A 16,718-nucleotide genomic window follows, 5' to 3' on the forward strand; every position below is an offset into this window, starting at 1 on the left:
TGTTTACTTATTAACCCACTCATCAAATACTAAGTACCAACCATGGTTTTATCTTCCCTTTGATATCTTTTATATCAAAAGACAGAATTCATCATAAGAACAATCCACAAACTCATTCTCTCTCTCTCTGAAAAAAAGACAATTGTTGTGCAATATTTCTGAGATAAGCATTTAAAAAACCAGGCTGCATAGCCATGGGTCTCCACTGCTGAGTGAGTGCAGCTGAACTTACTTAACTGAACTTCTGATCTCCTTATTTATAGAGGAGTTAATTTCCACCTACTATGTCTGTTGTTGGCAGTTGCTTCCAACGGTTCCTTTACAGAGCTTCTCTTAAAGGAGAAGTGATTCTACAAGCCTTGAAATATTTAAATTCTGTAGCTTAATTGAGTACAGGGTCATTTATTTGTGTATTTTTCTAGGCGAGAGCAGAGGCAATTTTCTCAGGAAAGCCTCCCTAACCTTCCAGAGTGGGTCCAATCCCCTTATTATTGGACTTCATGGCACCGCATACTTCTTCCTTGCACGTATTACAGCTGTAACTTTACAATTATTTATGATTACTTGAATAACGTCTGTTGGTTCCACTAGATTGTAAGCTCCATGAGGACAGGAGTCACATCTGTCTTGTTCTCCGTCATATCCCCAGAGCCTCCTATAAATCCCAAAATGGACCAGGTGCTCAGCAAACACTTGTTGAATGAATGGGAGAACACACTCTTCACTTGGCATCCTCCATTCAGACTAACAGAATCCTGATGTTGGAAAGGAAAGAACTTTAAACGTTATCCGACATAATTTTCTGTGTGTTGCTGGAGTCATAAATAACCAGTCAGTGCTCTTCTGCTTAAACACCCACCTCCGTGGAGAATGCCCACCTCACCTCTGGCTGCAGTCTGGGACGCTTGTGGGGGACTCAGCATCATTCCCTCTCCATAGTCCAGAGCTGAGGACCCAAGGACTTTGTGAGACGAGATGACCTTTCATGAAAGAAAAGGAGAAGTTTACTGGCAAAGAGGTGCATAGGAGTCAGACTTCAGAACTGGCTCACCAAATAAAACAAACCACTAGCATTTAAAAGCACAAGCCATAATATGACTCTTACCAAGTATACGTTAGTCTGTTCATGGTGGAGAAACAGCAACTGTCTTACATGATTACTGTAGCCACCAAGGCTATGACACTTCCTCAGACATCAGCATTACAAATGCCAGGGATAAAGGTATTTTTGTTAGGGCACCAGAACTAGACAGGGTGAACCTGCTGTTTTCGGTTGATCTCATGGAGCAGTTATTTGCCCCCCTAATTGTGGATGCTGATGCATGTGTTCATGCACAAGGGTGGAGGGAAACTTGAATTCTTGGGAAATTGGGAAGGAAATAGAAAGTGAAGTCACTGAATAGAATAGAATGTCACTGCTTTTGAAACTCTTCCTTGGGAAAAGTGGGGGGTCTTAGGAAAGAGGGATAGGAAACCAGGTTGAGGATTAACTTGGTATCATGTGGAAATATGCCAGTAGATTCTGATCTGGTTGGGTCCAAAGGTTAGCAATATTTTTCCCCCATCCCATCTTGAAAAGGTCCTAGTGATGATATATTATATAGGAGTGATATCCTGAAGAAGTACAGCATTCATGCTTTGCAGATTTCTTTTAATTTTAATGTCTTATGAAAAGTCCTTCATATTTCTTTTCATCAGCTCATTCCTCAAATGTTTATTGAGCTTTGACTGTATCCCAGATACTGAATTAGGTTCTGGGAACACAGTGCTAAGCATAACCTCCCTGTGGAGGACTCCATGGAGGCCACATTTGGGGAAGGAAATCGGACCCCGGCCAGGCTATTACAAGTGTAATCGAAAGTGATAGAAACTGAAGTACAGTATGCTCTGGGAACTGTATAGTCAGGGCGCCTACCCTGGTTCTGTGGTGTAGGGGATTAGATGTCCTATCTACTTCTCTGCCTGCTCTGATTTGCATACCTACTGAGTACATTTTCCTGTAGGTAAAGCCCCCGCAGGAAGGTTAGAGCATCCCGTCTCTGGAAATTTCTCAGGCTGATACCCTAATTATAACTAACTCAGTTAAACTGTTACCTGCATGTCTGTCTCCCTCATCTGTACATCTGTGCTCATCTGTGAGGGCAGGGAACATATCTTATTCATCTTAGTATTTTCTCATATACTTGGAACATGGTAGGCACTGATTCAAATTTGTTGAGTATCAAATGGAGTTTGGGTTAAGACACGTTTCCTGCCTGTCAGGCGCTTACCAATTTCCTCCAAAGGAAACAAAGTTCCAGGGGCAGTCATGGAGCAGCGCAGGATGAATTGATAAATGGAAAGTTTGGGGGTTGCTGAGGAGGAGCCCCCTTGAAGGCCGGAGTGGTCTGGAAAAGGCTTCCTGAGGAGCTTATCTGCCCTTTCACAGGGAAGTCATTTGTGCAGTGGAAGCCAAAGAGGACAGCACTGTGGACAGAGCAGGTCTGCTGGACCTCCCAGCCAGTCAGTTGAGGTCTGGGCATTCTCTGGGCAAACCTGTATTGAGAGCTGACTGCATGCCAGGCACAAGCTGGGGATACAATTCTTGGCGTAGGTTGGGGTAAGAGCAGACAGGGTGTGATAGAATAGGGGTAAGGACAGAGGGTAACAAGTAAGGCATCCTAGATAAGGAGGAAGTTGAAAGTAGTTGCAGGAGATGTTAGCCAAGCTAATAGGTATATGTGGGGTGGACATTTCCAGGCATGTTTAGGAGTTTGAAGGAGAGATAGAGGTGGTCAGAGAAAGAGAGGCAGAGAGACAGAGACAGACAGATGGATGCTAGGGTTTTCAGAGAACTCTGTGGAGCTCTTTTTCTGCTGCCGTAGTCCATCCACAGGCCTTGGCCTGGCAGAGGCAGGAGCCCAGGCACTCCTGAAATGCTCGTACTGGTAAATGAAACCTAATCCCGAAACTATTGGCTCTTGGCTCCCTAAACAAAGGTTGACATTTTTCTTGGCTGAGACCAGAGTGTGCCCTGACTGAGCAGAGTTTATACATATCACAAGGTGCTGATTAAGCCAAAGTCAAGTGACAGGTGTTTGAAGATGCTGAAAGGGCAGAATCCCCATAGACTTAGTTGGTCCCTGACCTGGACTAAATATGAAAAGACCTGAGGCAAAACTCCTGTCAGCTGGGATCAGTGGTGCTTGCTGATAGTTTTCCCTTTCCTTACACTTCAGTGGGATTGGCTTTTTTTTTTTAATTAAAAAAATGATACCAGTAATTCACATTCATAACTGGAAAAAATTAGATAAGGAAGAAAAGAAAAGCACTGTAATCACACTGCCCAGAAAAAAAGAACATATTGGGTTATATTCCATTTTCTTTCCCATTATGTAGAGTTAGGAGACGTTATTTTTGAAAGCTTAATGAGGTAGTAGAAAATGTTAATTTTCCCTAAAAGTTTTTTTATTTTCCCTTATTAATAATGGTATCTTGCATTTATATTATACTTAACAATTTATAAACTATTTCCACTCTCTATCACAGTAAAGTCTTAAAATTGTGTGAGAAAGGTGGCATTATCCCCATTTTACAGTTGAAGAAACTGAGGCTTGGAAAAGTTAAGTGACGTGTCCAAATTCAAGCAGCTGATAAGTAAGTTTCAGATTCAGGTTTTCTGACTCTTAAGCATAAAACATTTTCCACTGAACAACAACTGCCACAACTGCAAAAACAACAGTAGCTTGAGAAACACATACACACACCATTGCCTTTTTTCACTACTAACTTGTCATCATTCATTAGAACCCTAAAGAAAATGAAATTTACCCAGACCTCCTGAGTATTAGTCAGAGTTACCTAGAGTTTTGATACATCCAAGGTGATTAGTGAAATTAATGAGAATTTTCAAAGAGACTGGAGATTCTGTAAATGGAATAGAATATTTATTTAGATTATCCAAGGCAGATGATTTGTTTATAATATTAGGTGTGTGATTTAGTTATCTCCAAGTAACTTGGTCAGAGTTGGGTGAGATTTTTAGATCTTATTGTCATTTCTACATAAAGGAAAAAGCCAATTCATTACTTAGAATAGGAAAAGCACAAAGGAACACTGCCCCCTATGCTTTCAGTCTAGCCACTTCCCTTCCGCCTCTCTGCACCCCACCCCCAAGAAAAAAGAAAAGAAAAAGGAAGGAAGGACAGAAAAAAAAAACAAACCTAGGGGCTCACAGATGAATAATTCCAAGCTGTACACTTAGGTCATGAATTCTCAGTATACTGGGGAAGCTGCCAGGATCTTCCTGCTCAGGGTAAACTATTGCCAAAACATATCATCATTTGCAAAAGCTGCAGTGGTTGAGAGTCCGCCTGCCGATGCAGGGGACACGGGTTCGTGCCCTGGTCCAGGAAGATCCCACATGCCACGGAGCGGCTGAGCCCATGAGCCATGGCCGCTGAGACTGCGCATCCAGAGCCTGTGCTCTGCAACGGGAGAGGCCACAACAGTGAGAGGCCCACGTACAACAGGAAAAAAAAAAAAAAAAAAAAAAAAGCTGTAGGAACCAGAGAGCTAACTTTCTGTTCCTTGAAATAGCACTAAAGGCAAATAAAAGTCCATAGCTAATAAAATTAGGTTAACATTTCTTCAATTTGTTATATAAAGTGCTAAAAGTATTGCCTGATATTTCTAGTTTGCCAGCATCCATGTTTTGAGAACTGCTGTTTCTAAAAGTAGTGTCTTACTGAAGAGGGACTCTTTTGGGGGAAAAAGTTGTATATTTTTATGAACCAAAAAGAGAAAGAGAAGATGTTGGAGTAGATTATTAATTGATTAATTCATTTATGAACTCCTTCACAATTAGTTATTTAATATATTCCATGTGCTATGCTAGCCACCAGACTAAATTACAAGGATATAAGAGATGCCGCCAAGACATACATGGATAGTGGGGTAAAAGGCTCATAAATAGATGGCTGAGGCTCAAGGAGTATGGCGCCACACCACATGTTTTGAACAGTTGCTATACAAGAAGAACAAGTAGCTCATCACTGTCCAGGGAAGCTGGGAGCTAGTCTCAGATAGGAGAGGATATTTGAGCTGGGTCAAAAAGGAGGAAGAGAGGAAGGAAACAAACTTACCTCATGCCTCATCGCCAGCATTGTGCTAGATACTCTCACAGTTTTAAGGAGAATAAGACCCAGTGGGAAGTCAAGAAGGACAGAGAGGTACATAAAAAAATTCAAGGCACGATAACATGCAAAACATTATTAGAGGGATTGTATCGAGTCCTATTTAGAAATCAGAAAGTAAAGCTCAATATCGTCTGCTCTTTTTAGAATAAGGAAGTCAAAGGCAAAAAAATGAGAGTTCTGTTCCCCATCAGGCTCTTGGGAAAGGGTCTCCATGCATATAAGCACATCCAAAGGAGCCAATTTTGTTTTTTTGTTTGTTTGTTTGTTTGTTTTGCGGTACGCGGGCCTCTCACTGTTGTGGCTTCTCCCGTTGCGGAGCACAGGCTCCGGATGCGCAGGCTCGGCGGCCATGGCTCACGGGCCCAGCCGCTCCGCGGCATGTGGGATCTTCCTGGACCGGGGCACGAACCCGTGTTCCCTGCATCGGCAGGCGGACTCTCAACCACTGCGCCACCAGGGAAGCCCTGTTATTTTTGATAAAGAGTTTAGCAAGGACTTTAGCAGGAGACAGATGTGCCATAGTTTATTTAACCAAACCCCTTTTGGTTAAAGAAAGATATCCTAGAATTGGAGCTCCTGGATCCACAAGTAGGTCCATTTTTTTTTTTAAGTAGATCCATTTTTAAGCCTTTCATACTTTTTGCCAAATTGCTCTCTGGAAGGATTGTACCCCTCCCAGCAGCAGCATGTTGGAATCCCATTTCCCTTATACCTCCCCTGATGCTAGGTGTTCTCATTTTTAAATCTATGGCCATTTGTCAAACAAGCAGCAGTTTCTTATTGTGGTTTTAACTTTAATTTGTCTTCTTAAAAATAATACAGCTTTCTATTATGTAAATTGAGTACCTATATTTATTCTTCGATGAATTGCCTATTTATATCCTTGGCCTGTTTTTCTATCGAGATTTTACTTTTTTCTTATGAATATATAAGAACTTTTTCTATATTGAGTGTTTTAAATATCTACTTTATATTGCAAATGTGTAGGTTTTCTTTTTTTTAGTTTACCAATGGCCTTTTAATTTTATCTATAGTAGTTTTGCTGATAGAAATGCTAATTTTTAAGTAGAAAAATACAGATTTTTTCTTTATGAATTCTGAATTTATATGTATTTTCCATCTCTAAGATTTAAAAAAAATTATATATATCTTCTAATATTTAAAGGTTTTCAGTTTTTATATTTGAATGTATAATTCATCTGGAATTCTTTTTGTATGGTGTTTTATAGGGAAAAAACTGATTTTTTCCCAACTGTTTAGCTATTTAGACAAATACTACTTAAAAAGCAATCCATTCTTTCCTATAGCCTTAAAGTGACACCTTTATCATTTATTCAAGTCTCATATGTGTTTGGGTCTCTTTCTGGGTGCTCTCTTTTGTTCCGTTAAGCTACCAGACTATTTTAGTTATTAAAAACTCACAGTGGTCATGTTCTTTTGTTTTTTCCACTCACATTAATACTTCATAATTGATACATCAAGTTCCACCAAATTATTCTGCTGACATTTTCATTGGCATTTGCCTTAAATTTCTAAATTACTTTGGGAAGCATCACCTTCTTTTCAATAGTATGTGGCTTTATTCAATATGCGGTTTCTTCCATGTATTCAAGTTCCTCAGTAAAGTTTTATGACTTTTTCGGTTGGGTCATATACTGTTGAGGAGTTTATTCCCAAGTATTTTGGAGAAATCACGTTTCTCACAGCCGCATGCTGTCCCCCTGACCAGGTTCTGACCACATCCGTGAGAAAGATGGACTCTGGGCTGTCCTTGCTTGGCTCTCCATCCTAGCCACCCGCAAACAGAGTGTGGAGGACATCCTCAAAGATCACTGGCAAAAGTATGGCCGGAATTTCTTCACCAGGTAAGCCACAGCCTGGCTGGGTACAGAGGTAGCATGGGGAAGTGGACAGAGAGAATTCTCATGCATACAAATTCTTTCCTGTCTTAAGTGATAATAAAACCTCAGTCCCTTCAGCCTCTATCAATTGGGGATTTTTAATGTAATTCAGTCAGGGTCGAGATGAAGTCAACTTTTATGTTAGCCGTAAAGAACGAGGCTTAAAATTTTTAGTTAGCTAACATATTCAAAAGAATGAATGTTTTGGGGCTTCCCTGGTGGCGCAGTGGTTGAGAGTCCGCCTGCCGATGCAGGGGACACGGGTTCGTGCCCCGGTCCGGGAAGATCCCACATGCCGCGGAGCGGCTGGGCCCGTGAGCCATGGCCGCTGAGCCTGCGTGTCCGGAGCCTGTGCTCCGCAATGGGAGAGGCCACAACAGTGAGAGGCCCGCGTACCGCAAAAAAAAAAAAAAAAAAAAAAAAAAAAAAAAAAAAAAAAAAGAATGAATGTTTTGTCAGCCTTTTAAATGTACCTATCAGGTGGACATTATAATAACATTGGATTTGGATTCAGAAGAATGGATTTGAATTTTATTTCTGCCCCCTAGTAGATTGGGAAGTCATTTAACCTCTTTCTGTACTCAGTTTTCTCATTTGTAGAAATGGAAATAACAGTCTAGCTATTGAGTGGATTAAATGAAATATGAGTCTGAAAGTGTTCTATAAGCTCTGGGACACTGAAAGTATGGAAACTTTTTCTGAAATTATGGAAACAATTAGTCTAAATCAACTTTTCTGACTCATTAAAATAGGTCCCCAAAGGCTGTGTAGTTATCAATACTTCATTCATTGATTCAATATATATTGACTGTGTACCTACTTTCTGCCAAGCACTGGGGATTCATCAGTGGACAAAATACTTAGACTAGGTAGTAAGTCTTCTTTACCATACATACTTCTATTTTTAAGAAGCATTAACATTTTTTTCCAGTTGTACTTTTCACTGATTTCAATTTGCCTTTCCCCCAGTAAGTGTAAAAATCTAATAATTTTTTTCTTGAACCTCACTGTTCTAATTATGGAAAATAAATATGAGGAAAAGCATATTAAATAAATTATTTATGTAAGAAATACAAAGGTATTATTTCTCTGAGCCTCAGTTGCCTTCTCTATAAAATAGGTGAGTTAGACTAGAGAATTTTAAAAATATGTCACAGATTTAATTGTCCATGATCTTTGGATAGTCAGGAAAAGAATTCAGCCTTCAGGAACTTGGTCTCCTTAATCAGAATCCTTTTTTTGTCTTTGGACAAGTATATTGCTATCTTTCTCCCTCAGGTTATTCTTTTGTGGAAGGTATAAGTAGTATCTGCCACATGGTACCACACAGTAGCCCTGGTAACCAATGCAAGAATCTCTACTTTCTAAGAACCAGAGAAATCTGGTAATTTAGAACAGCAGTCATGAACTCTCTAGAGCCTAAAGGATCATGAAGGCAGGACCATATCTGTTTTTGTAATCCATGGTATCACCAAACACTAATTCATAGTGACTGTGTAAATATGCTTTGAATAGATAAATGAATGAGTTAACAAATGAAAAGTAACCAGAATGGAATACGGTTAGGAGGGTTTGTTCAGAGAGGGTCACTCTTGAATCAGTTAGGAGTTTCCATCTAAAAACTATCTTAACATGTTTTTTTTTTTTTTTTTTTTTTTTCTTTTTGCTGTATGCGGGCCTCTCATTGTTGTGGCCTCTCCCGTTGCGGAGCACAGGCTCCGGATGCGCAGGCCCAGCGGCCATGGCTCACGGGCCCAGCCGCTCCGCGGCATATGGGATCCTCCCAGACCGGGGCACGAACCCGTATCCCCTGCATCGGCAGGCGGACTCTTAACCACTGCGCCACCAGGGAGGCCCTTAACATGTTTTTATTAACTTCAAATAACTGCTAACCAAGTATTACAAAGTCCTCAGAACCTGAATTTATGGTTAGTTAAGACTCCGTTATACCCTCCATTTATTTAACAAAAGTGCTTTTTGCATGCATTGTTTCACATCAGCTTCGAAAACAGTTATTGATAAGGCAACTGAGATTCTAAGACATGAAGCAGCTTTCCCATAGTTGCACAGTTAGTAACCAATAAAGGCTGGGTTCATAGCTCGTTCTGTCTGATTCCAAAGCCCAGATTCTTTCCATTATACCCCTCTGTGCCTAGGATTTATAGAACATTTCCCTCAAACACCCAAAGGTCACAGATGTAAAGCACAAACACCTGGTTGTAATTTTTTGCTGTTTATCATTTTAACTGGGGGAAAGAGCTGACTTCAGGATTAAGGGGACTGCTGTCCTTGATTCATAGAATCCTGGAGCCAGAATAGTTGGCCTTAATTCCCTGTTATTTCTCATGTCTCAGAGGTGTCTGCTTGCACATATCATATTTGTTTCACTATTGCAAATAAACATAGACTCTGCTATCTTGAGCCTCTAAAAAAGAACTCTCTCAAGAGGGTGTGTGCCACTAGGACAAGAAAAGCCACCTGTAAGAGTCTTTAACCTCATAAGGAAGAAGTCAAGAACAATTCTTGGAGGAAAAGTAACAGTCATAGAATTTCATTTGTGATGTACTTTTTTTTTTCTTGGCCCTTTTGCAGCCACACCAGGCCTCCTCTGTCAGGGTGAATGCTGTGGACCGGAATCTACTCTCACTGAGAGGAGGAAGGCATTTCAGGTGTAAAGAGTTAGGGCTTAAAAAAAAAAAAAAAAAAGAGTTAAGGCTTGGCTCCTTCATTTGGTCAGTGAAGAATTGGCCTTACTTGAGGAAGCTCCTGTGGAGACTGGAACTCTCCTTATCCAAAATCTTAGCAGCCTCCGGCAGGTCCCAGACTGGGAGCCTTCCCAGCATTTATCCCAAAGAAGCTCCAGCAGTTTGGAAGAGCAGTGCCTGAGTCACGTGTGCCTTTATGCAGATAACATTGCTTTTGTTTCTACGTCCTCAGGATGTGGTGATTAAATGTTAGATAACATCTCTCAAAAGCCTTTGAAGCTTCTAAGAGCTTTATTCTGTAGAAGAGCCAAGATGGGAGTTTTCTGCTTATTCAGAAGCTCCTAACCCTTTCCTGAAACCTTCCAAACCCTTCTTTTCATCCCTGGTCTGCTCCATCCCCAGAGAATGACAGGCTCATATTTTTGCCAGCTTCTTCTGAAGTTAGATGGTTTGGGGGAGGGCCAAACAAATGCTGTAGAAAGTGGTGATATAAGTTGGTGTGATCTGAAGTCAGCCCGCAGGCCTCAACTTTGTGATTTCTTCCAGGTATGATTACGAGGAGGTGGAAGCCGAGGGCGCAAACAAAATGATGAAGGACTTGGAGGCCCTGATCTCTGATCACTCCTTCGTGGGGAAACAGTTCCCAGTGGGAGATAAAGTTTACACTGTGGTGAAAATTGATAACTTTGAATACAGTGATCCGGTGGATGGAAGTGTTTCAAGAAATCAGGTAGGAACAGACGTATGTGCAATGTGGGAGAGAAGCCTCGGAGCTTCATCTCTGAAATCTCAAGAGAGAAAAGAAAAAGACTTCTTGGTCATTTGTCCTTTGCTGCCCTGTTTTCTCAAGTGGCTTTCTGCTGAGTCACACATGATTTACACAGGTACTTGTAGGGAAAATGGTTTTTGCCCTGATTCTATGCACACCCCTATGCCCTCATTCTGGGATTCTTAGTCTAGACTCCAGAAAGACTTTTACATCCTCCAGAATTCTATGCAAGAGGTCATGTTGAATGCGTGCGCAGAAAAGAGCCCTAGAATCTTAAAAAGATGGAGAACTGCTGCCTTAGACCTCAACCTCCTTCTTCTCTCTCAAGAGCTTGTAGCAGAATGCCGGCGTGGCATGAGAGTAGCCTCTTCATAGACATTTCTGTGATATGTTCTGATTTCTAAAAAAGAAGAAAAAAATAGACAAGCCATTTGCAGACTTAGAAACATTCACTGTTATTACCTGTAGCGTGTGACTCGCAGCTGACCCTAACACAGCAGCGTGTAGGAGGACATCACAGTTGAGACCCTGGACCGTGTCTGGCTATGTACAGAACGGTTAGCGTTTCCCTCACTGGGCTCCAGGCACCCAGGGTGCAGGCTGGGTCAGCCCTTCTCCAGGCTTCTCACTAACAGCCGGGCCCAGCCTCCTCTCTCCTCTGGTTCTGTTGTTGTTGTCACAGAATGGACTCATAACTTAGAAACCGAGATAATAAAGAGGGAGGTTAGATTATGCTGTAGCTGTCCAGTTAGCTTTTTTTCTGATCCAGACCCAGATTTTTGGCTGGGTCCTTCTCAAGGCATCCAGAAGGCTTTGAAGCAGTTGGGCTGCAGGGCTTATTTAAAGTCTCTCTCTGGAGAGCAGGTAGTGGACGAGTGGATGGAGCATGCCTTGAGGCTCCCTTTGTCAAAATTCTGGCCCCGTGGCTTTTCTTCCTTATGCTTTTTCACCATCTGTGAGAACTTTGGGTCTAGTATGGATGATCGTAAATGATGTCTGAGATAATTAGAAAAAGAGAGGCCTGGGGTGGAGGAGAGGGTGGCCGTAGGAAAGGGGAGGGTGGCCGTAGGAAAGGGGAGGGTGGGGCCCGGGGTGGGCAGAGCAGAAGATTTTGTGGTGAGGCTTCAGAGAGAACAGACCCTTAGGCAAAGTAAACCCCGACCCTGCGCCGCATCTGGCATGTACCAGGAGAGAGGGGGGATGCTGAGGTATGCATGGGAGGGGCGTCGGCATGAGCACGGGCCCTGTGCTCTGTGCTCAGAGGAAGAAGTCAGCAGCTCCACGTTTTATAATCAGAAAGTCTGAGCATTTAGATGGAAGACCGGGGAGGAGAGAAAATCTTCTGAAGTAGATATAGCATCTGCAATCAAGTGAAAAAAATTTAGAGGCTTCAAGTTGAAAGTTGTGGGAGAAGGAGGCCAACCCTGGTATGTGTCTAGAAAGCAGGAAATGGTAAACGGGTATTAACTGTATCCTCCCCATGTTGACTAAGTGGGAATGTACTCTGTGTATTTCATCTGCTGTCTTCAGTGCTGAGTGGCATGATTAAACCCTGGATTGGATCTGGTGACAAATAGTAGATAAGAGGTAGTATCTTTCCTTTTGGTAGGCTATCAGCTTTATGCAAAGTTCTTTTTATGGAAGAACTGACAGACTCATCAAGACTGAAGGGTCTTCAGATAACTGTCTTGCTCAGCCTTCTTACCTCAAGAGTCCCCAGCCTTTTCTCCCTGAATCAAGATTATTGAGGACAAGAGATGCAGCCAGAGAGGGAAGGGAGGGCAGGAGATAGAGGGGCGGGGCTTGGCATTGCACCCACATGGGCCCTGCTTTGAGTCATCAGGCATTAGTGGAGACCGACCGCTGGATCTGGCTCAATAGGTTGGAATAGCTGGCCTCTGCCATTTGGGGCACATGGCCCCCTGTTCTATTTTGAGGCTCTCCATCAGTGTTTTGCAAAGAGTTCTTCCTCTGTTTCACCTGAAACCTCCTCTGCTCTGGTTTCAGCCCATTCTGACCGTGTTTCCCTCCTGATCTGGAAATCAGATTTCCGTATCTAGCAGCTTATTTATTTATTAACTTATTTATTAGGCTTCAAACTGGAATGGTTAGTCCATAAATCACAGGGAAGCGGGATGGAGAGGGCAGGGCTGTGTCAGCCAGCCTCCCCAGGATCCTGTCTCCCGCCCGACCCTGGGGATGTTTCTCCCCCATAAGCCCAACCCCCATTGGCTGGATGCAGTGACAGGCTGACCGAGGGCAGACTCACGGGGCTCAACTGTGGCCGTTTCTCAAGGATCTAATCCTCCGATTGATCAAGTACGGATGAAATTAGATCTCCAAATAGACCCCTCATAATTTGTCAGCCTTCAGTCTTTCTTCCAGCATGTGAGGAAAAAAGAAACTCTGTTACCTTTCCCAGGGCTTGCGGCTCATTTTTGCAGATGGTTCTCGCATCATCTTTCGACTGAGTGGCACCGGGAGTGCAGGCGCCACCATTCGACTGTACATCGACAGCTATGAGAAGGACATCGCCAAGATCTACCAGGACCCCCAGGTAATGCCCAGGCCCTGTGCCCCGGCTAGTTCTTCCTGTTGGAGGGAAGGGTAGTGGCTCCATTGCGCCTGTCATCACAACCCGTTCCTCAGATGATCAGACAGGTGGGCTCACTTTCCTCCACGTCTCCTTCAGTGCATCAGAAAACAATAACAGCTAACAATTATCTGAGCATTTTCTATTCACCAAGCTCTGTTCTAAACCCATTACCCAAATGGATATACTCATTTCATTCTCAAATCTGTTATTCTTATCTATGAATACCCCTTCTACAGATAAGGAAACTGGAGGCTCAGAAAGGTTAAATAATAGTTAATAGGTTCACACGCCTGGTTAAGTGGCAGATTCAAGAGAACTAATCTTTAAAATCAGCCCCTGATCTGGTGTTCTGGTCTGTCACTGATTATTTGCCACTTTGCTTGGTCTCATCACCTGCCCTGGCAGAACATACACGGGCTCTAGATTTGGTCAGGGCTAGGGGGTAGGCAGGGAGAGACTGTTTCATGGCCCAGAAAGAAAGGTCTTTATGGGAGAGTCTTCGGACTTGCAACCTGTGTTTTGGGGTCCCAGCCCCACCCAGACTGTCTCCAGAAATATGTTAGAGTGAGGAGGGGCCCTGGGAGCCAGAGGTGGAACAGAGAACTTGGAGGACAGCCACCCAAATGGGGAAGCAGGGACGCACAGGGGAGAGTTTCCCCACGTGTGTTCCTTGTTTTGGGAACTGCTCCCCAACCAGAGCTCCAGAGCCAAAAACAGTTTAGGAAGTGCTGGGGTACGTTAGCCCCGTCTTAGCAGCTCACAACACACACCTCGCCTTAAAGCTCGGAGCAGACTTGCAGTACGTATGCCTGTTTAAATAATGTTCGCCATGTCTATTCTCCCACAAAGCCTTTTTCCTTCTAACACCTAATTAGAATCCTGTGAAACTCGTTTGGAAACCCCTGGCATAGTGATTTTGATCTCTAACCCATTTTGGAGTTAGATCTTGTTTTAAATTCAGTTCCTTAATAACTGTGTGTCCCTGCGTAAGTCTTTTCAATGTTCTGAGCTTTGGTTTCTTTGTCTGTAAAATGGCAGAATGCTACTTACCTCACAGAGTTGTTACAGAGATTTAAGGAGATGATGAAGGCAAAATTCTGAACACTGTGCCTGACATATGGAATTAGCTTTTGAGGAAAAGTGGCTCTTACAATTGTTTTTATTACAAAAAGAGAGAAATGAGAGGATCCTTCACTTTTACAGTTTTTCCAGTGGCCAGGCATTAGCTCCAGTTATTGCCAGATTGCTGTGGTGTTGAGGCATCCCTAAAACTAAAATCAAAGGCGATGGTGTCTACATTGTAGATCCACAGAATAATAGAGCAAGAGCAAAAGAGGAAGGAAGTTGTGTTTCGCTGTCTTAATACCTGACACATGGTAAATACAAAGAATGAGTGAGAGTTAAGTTTCGTCTGAACCATAGTCCTCAGGAAGTGGGAGGGCCCTGAAGGATGCAAGGTGCCCACATGCCCAGGTGTACCACCATTCTATCTGGGGACGTGCCTTTCCCTACTCTAGAGCTGCTGGGCCTCAGCACTTCTTTGGGACTGTTGGAGCCCCAAGGGGATTGGCAAGTGGTATGTCAGTGTGTGCAGTGGTTCTCCAACTTTCTTCCAGGTGTAATGAGTTGGTAGAGATTTAGATGAGGGAAAGCAACAGTGGTCAATAGAAAATGTACTACTCTTGGCTCTGCCCTTGAATCACTTGGTCAAATCACTTCACTTCTTTGAGTATCAGTTTCCTCATCTATAAAATGGGCAGTTCAACTAGACACATAGTTTTCTTTTTTTCATATTAAAATATTTATTTATTTAAGCAACAGCAGAATTCTTTTTTTCCCTTAAGTGAGAGGTAGATGGGAGGGTGGTGTATTTTGAAAAGACTTCTTTGGGTAGAGTGAGGGAAACAAATAGGAGGATGCAGAAGCGGATGTTGAAGCACAGTTGTTCCAGGTAAGAGGGAGGACTTGGTTTAGTGAGAGCTGTGGCACTGGGATGGAGAGAACTGGGTGACAGTGGGAGAGAGGTAGAAGATAAGTCACTTAGGCTGCTGGTGGCTTGGACAACAGGAATGTGAGGGAGGAAGGTGTCAAGAATGACTCCTAGTCATTCATTTGCTTTATGTAATAGATCATTGACTAAAATAGGGAATGCTGGAACTAGGTTTTTTTGTGAAGAAAGAACATGTCTTTGTTTTTAGACTTACAGAGTTGGAGGAGCCTTTGGGTTATTGGAGTAGGCAATCAGACATGGGTCTGGAGCTCGAGACCTACTCAGGGCTGGAGCTATGGATCCGTGTCTAGAGAAAGTGATGGCAAAGGTTTTTCTCTTTGTGTCTCCCTCAGGTCATGTTGGCCCCCCTTATTTCTATTGCCCTGAAGTTGTCCCAACTCCAGGAAAGGACGGGACGCACTGCACCCACTGTTATCACCTAAGAAGACAGGCCAGATGCGGTACATCCCTCCACCCCAGGCCCTCCGAGTCATCTGATTGAAGAGCATGAACAGAAACAAAGTGTATTCACCCAGGCTTTTTAGGATTCGGTTTTTCCACTAACCAGTCATTGACAAATGGTACAATTCCAAGGCATTGCCAATAGACAGGCCCATAGGAGCCATGCGGGAAAGAGAAAAAAAAGGACCCAGGGGCTTATACTACTGTCAGTTCCTTTTCGTGTCCTCGTGCACCACTGGTGTGTGGGTGTTTGTCTCCTTAGCACCAGGTCCTGTTTACATTACCATGGAAGATGGAGGTTGAGCATCAGCTCATGAGGCTAATTTCCATCCTTAGGATCCACCCGTGAAATGACAGTGCAAGTTCCTTTCTCCTTTGTGAGCCTTTCCCCCCCATTTACTGTTTACATATAATCCAGCAAAATGCAGTTTCTGGTGCCTTCTCTCCAATCAGTTCTTTCCTCAGAGTGAGATGTGCTTGTCTACAGAGTTCTGGCTTGTTCTGCAGCGTAGTCCCATTCACACAAATATTTTGGGATATTAAAGCAAAATAAGCTACCATTTCTATATGTCTTTTTTCTTTCTTACAAAACGCTCTTTTGATTTCAGAAAGAAACCAGATTTTTTTAGAGGGGGTGGGTGGTATTGTATTTTGTTTGGATGTCCTAGTTAGAAAAAAAATGTTCTCTGTGTTTGGTTTAAAATTAGACTCAAGAACTATAATTTCAAATCTTAGCAGGGTCAGCTGAACTCTAGCTCCTTCTGAGGTGGATAAATTAAGCTCGACATGGTTAACTTGGAACAAGGAAAAGGAAGATAGTTTTCAGGAGATCTTAAATAGCAAAGCACTGTCTTGTGCCTTGTGGTGCTGAGATGCCACCCTGCCTGTTGAGGGGACAGAAACAGAACTCTCGGAATCTGAGAGCAGGATTTCTGGCATTTGGCTGGAAATCTTGAGCCCGTTGGCATCTTATTCATCTTAGACTATATTCAGCCCACGAGCGTAACTTAGTAGTTAAAACATAGTCTTGGGAGCCAACAGACCTGAGTTTGAATACCACATGAGACCTTGAGTGATCTTGGAATGTCATTCTCCTTATCTTTAAAATGGGCTTGAAA

General features: G+C 42.8%; 1 protein-coding gene across 1 annotated transcript in view; it reads left to right on the top strand.

Moving 5' to 3' along the window:
- PGM1 (phosphoglucomutase 1) overlaps positions 1-16,164 on the top strand; it is a 57,200-nt gene extending 41,036 nt beyond the window's left edge. The window contains exons 8-11 of the mRNA XM_060089902.1: positions 6,907-7,042; positions 10,330-10,513; positions 12,975-13,109; positions 15,492-16,164. Of these exons, the coding sequence (XP_059945885.1) occupies positions 6,907-7,042; positions 10,330-10,513; positions 12,975-13,109; positions 15,492-15,581 (545 nt within the window). The 3' untranslated portion in view covers positions 15,582-16,164. The remainder of the gene's footprint in view (positions 1-6,906; positions 7,043-10,329; positions 10,514-12,974; positions 13,110-15,491) is intronic.
- The last annotated feature ends 554 nt before the right edge of the window (positions 16,165-16,718 follow it).

The sequence above is a fragment of the Mesoplodon densirostris genome, chromosome 2, assembly GCF_025265405.1.
Source record: "Mesoplodon densirostris isolate mMesDen1 chromosome 2, mMesDen1 primary haplotype, whole genome shotgun sequence".
Classification (NCBI taxonomy): Eukaryota; Metazoa; Chordata; class Mammalia; order Artiodactyla; family Ziphiidae; genus Mesoplodon; species Mesoplodon densirostris.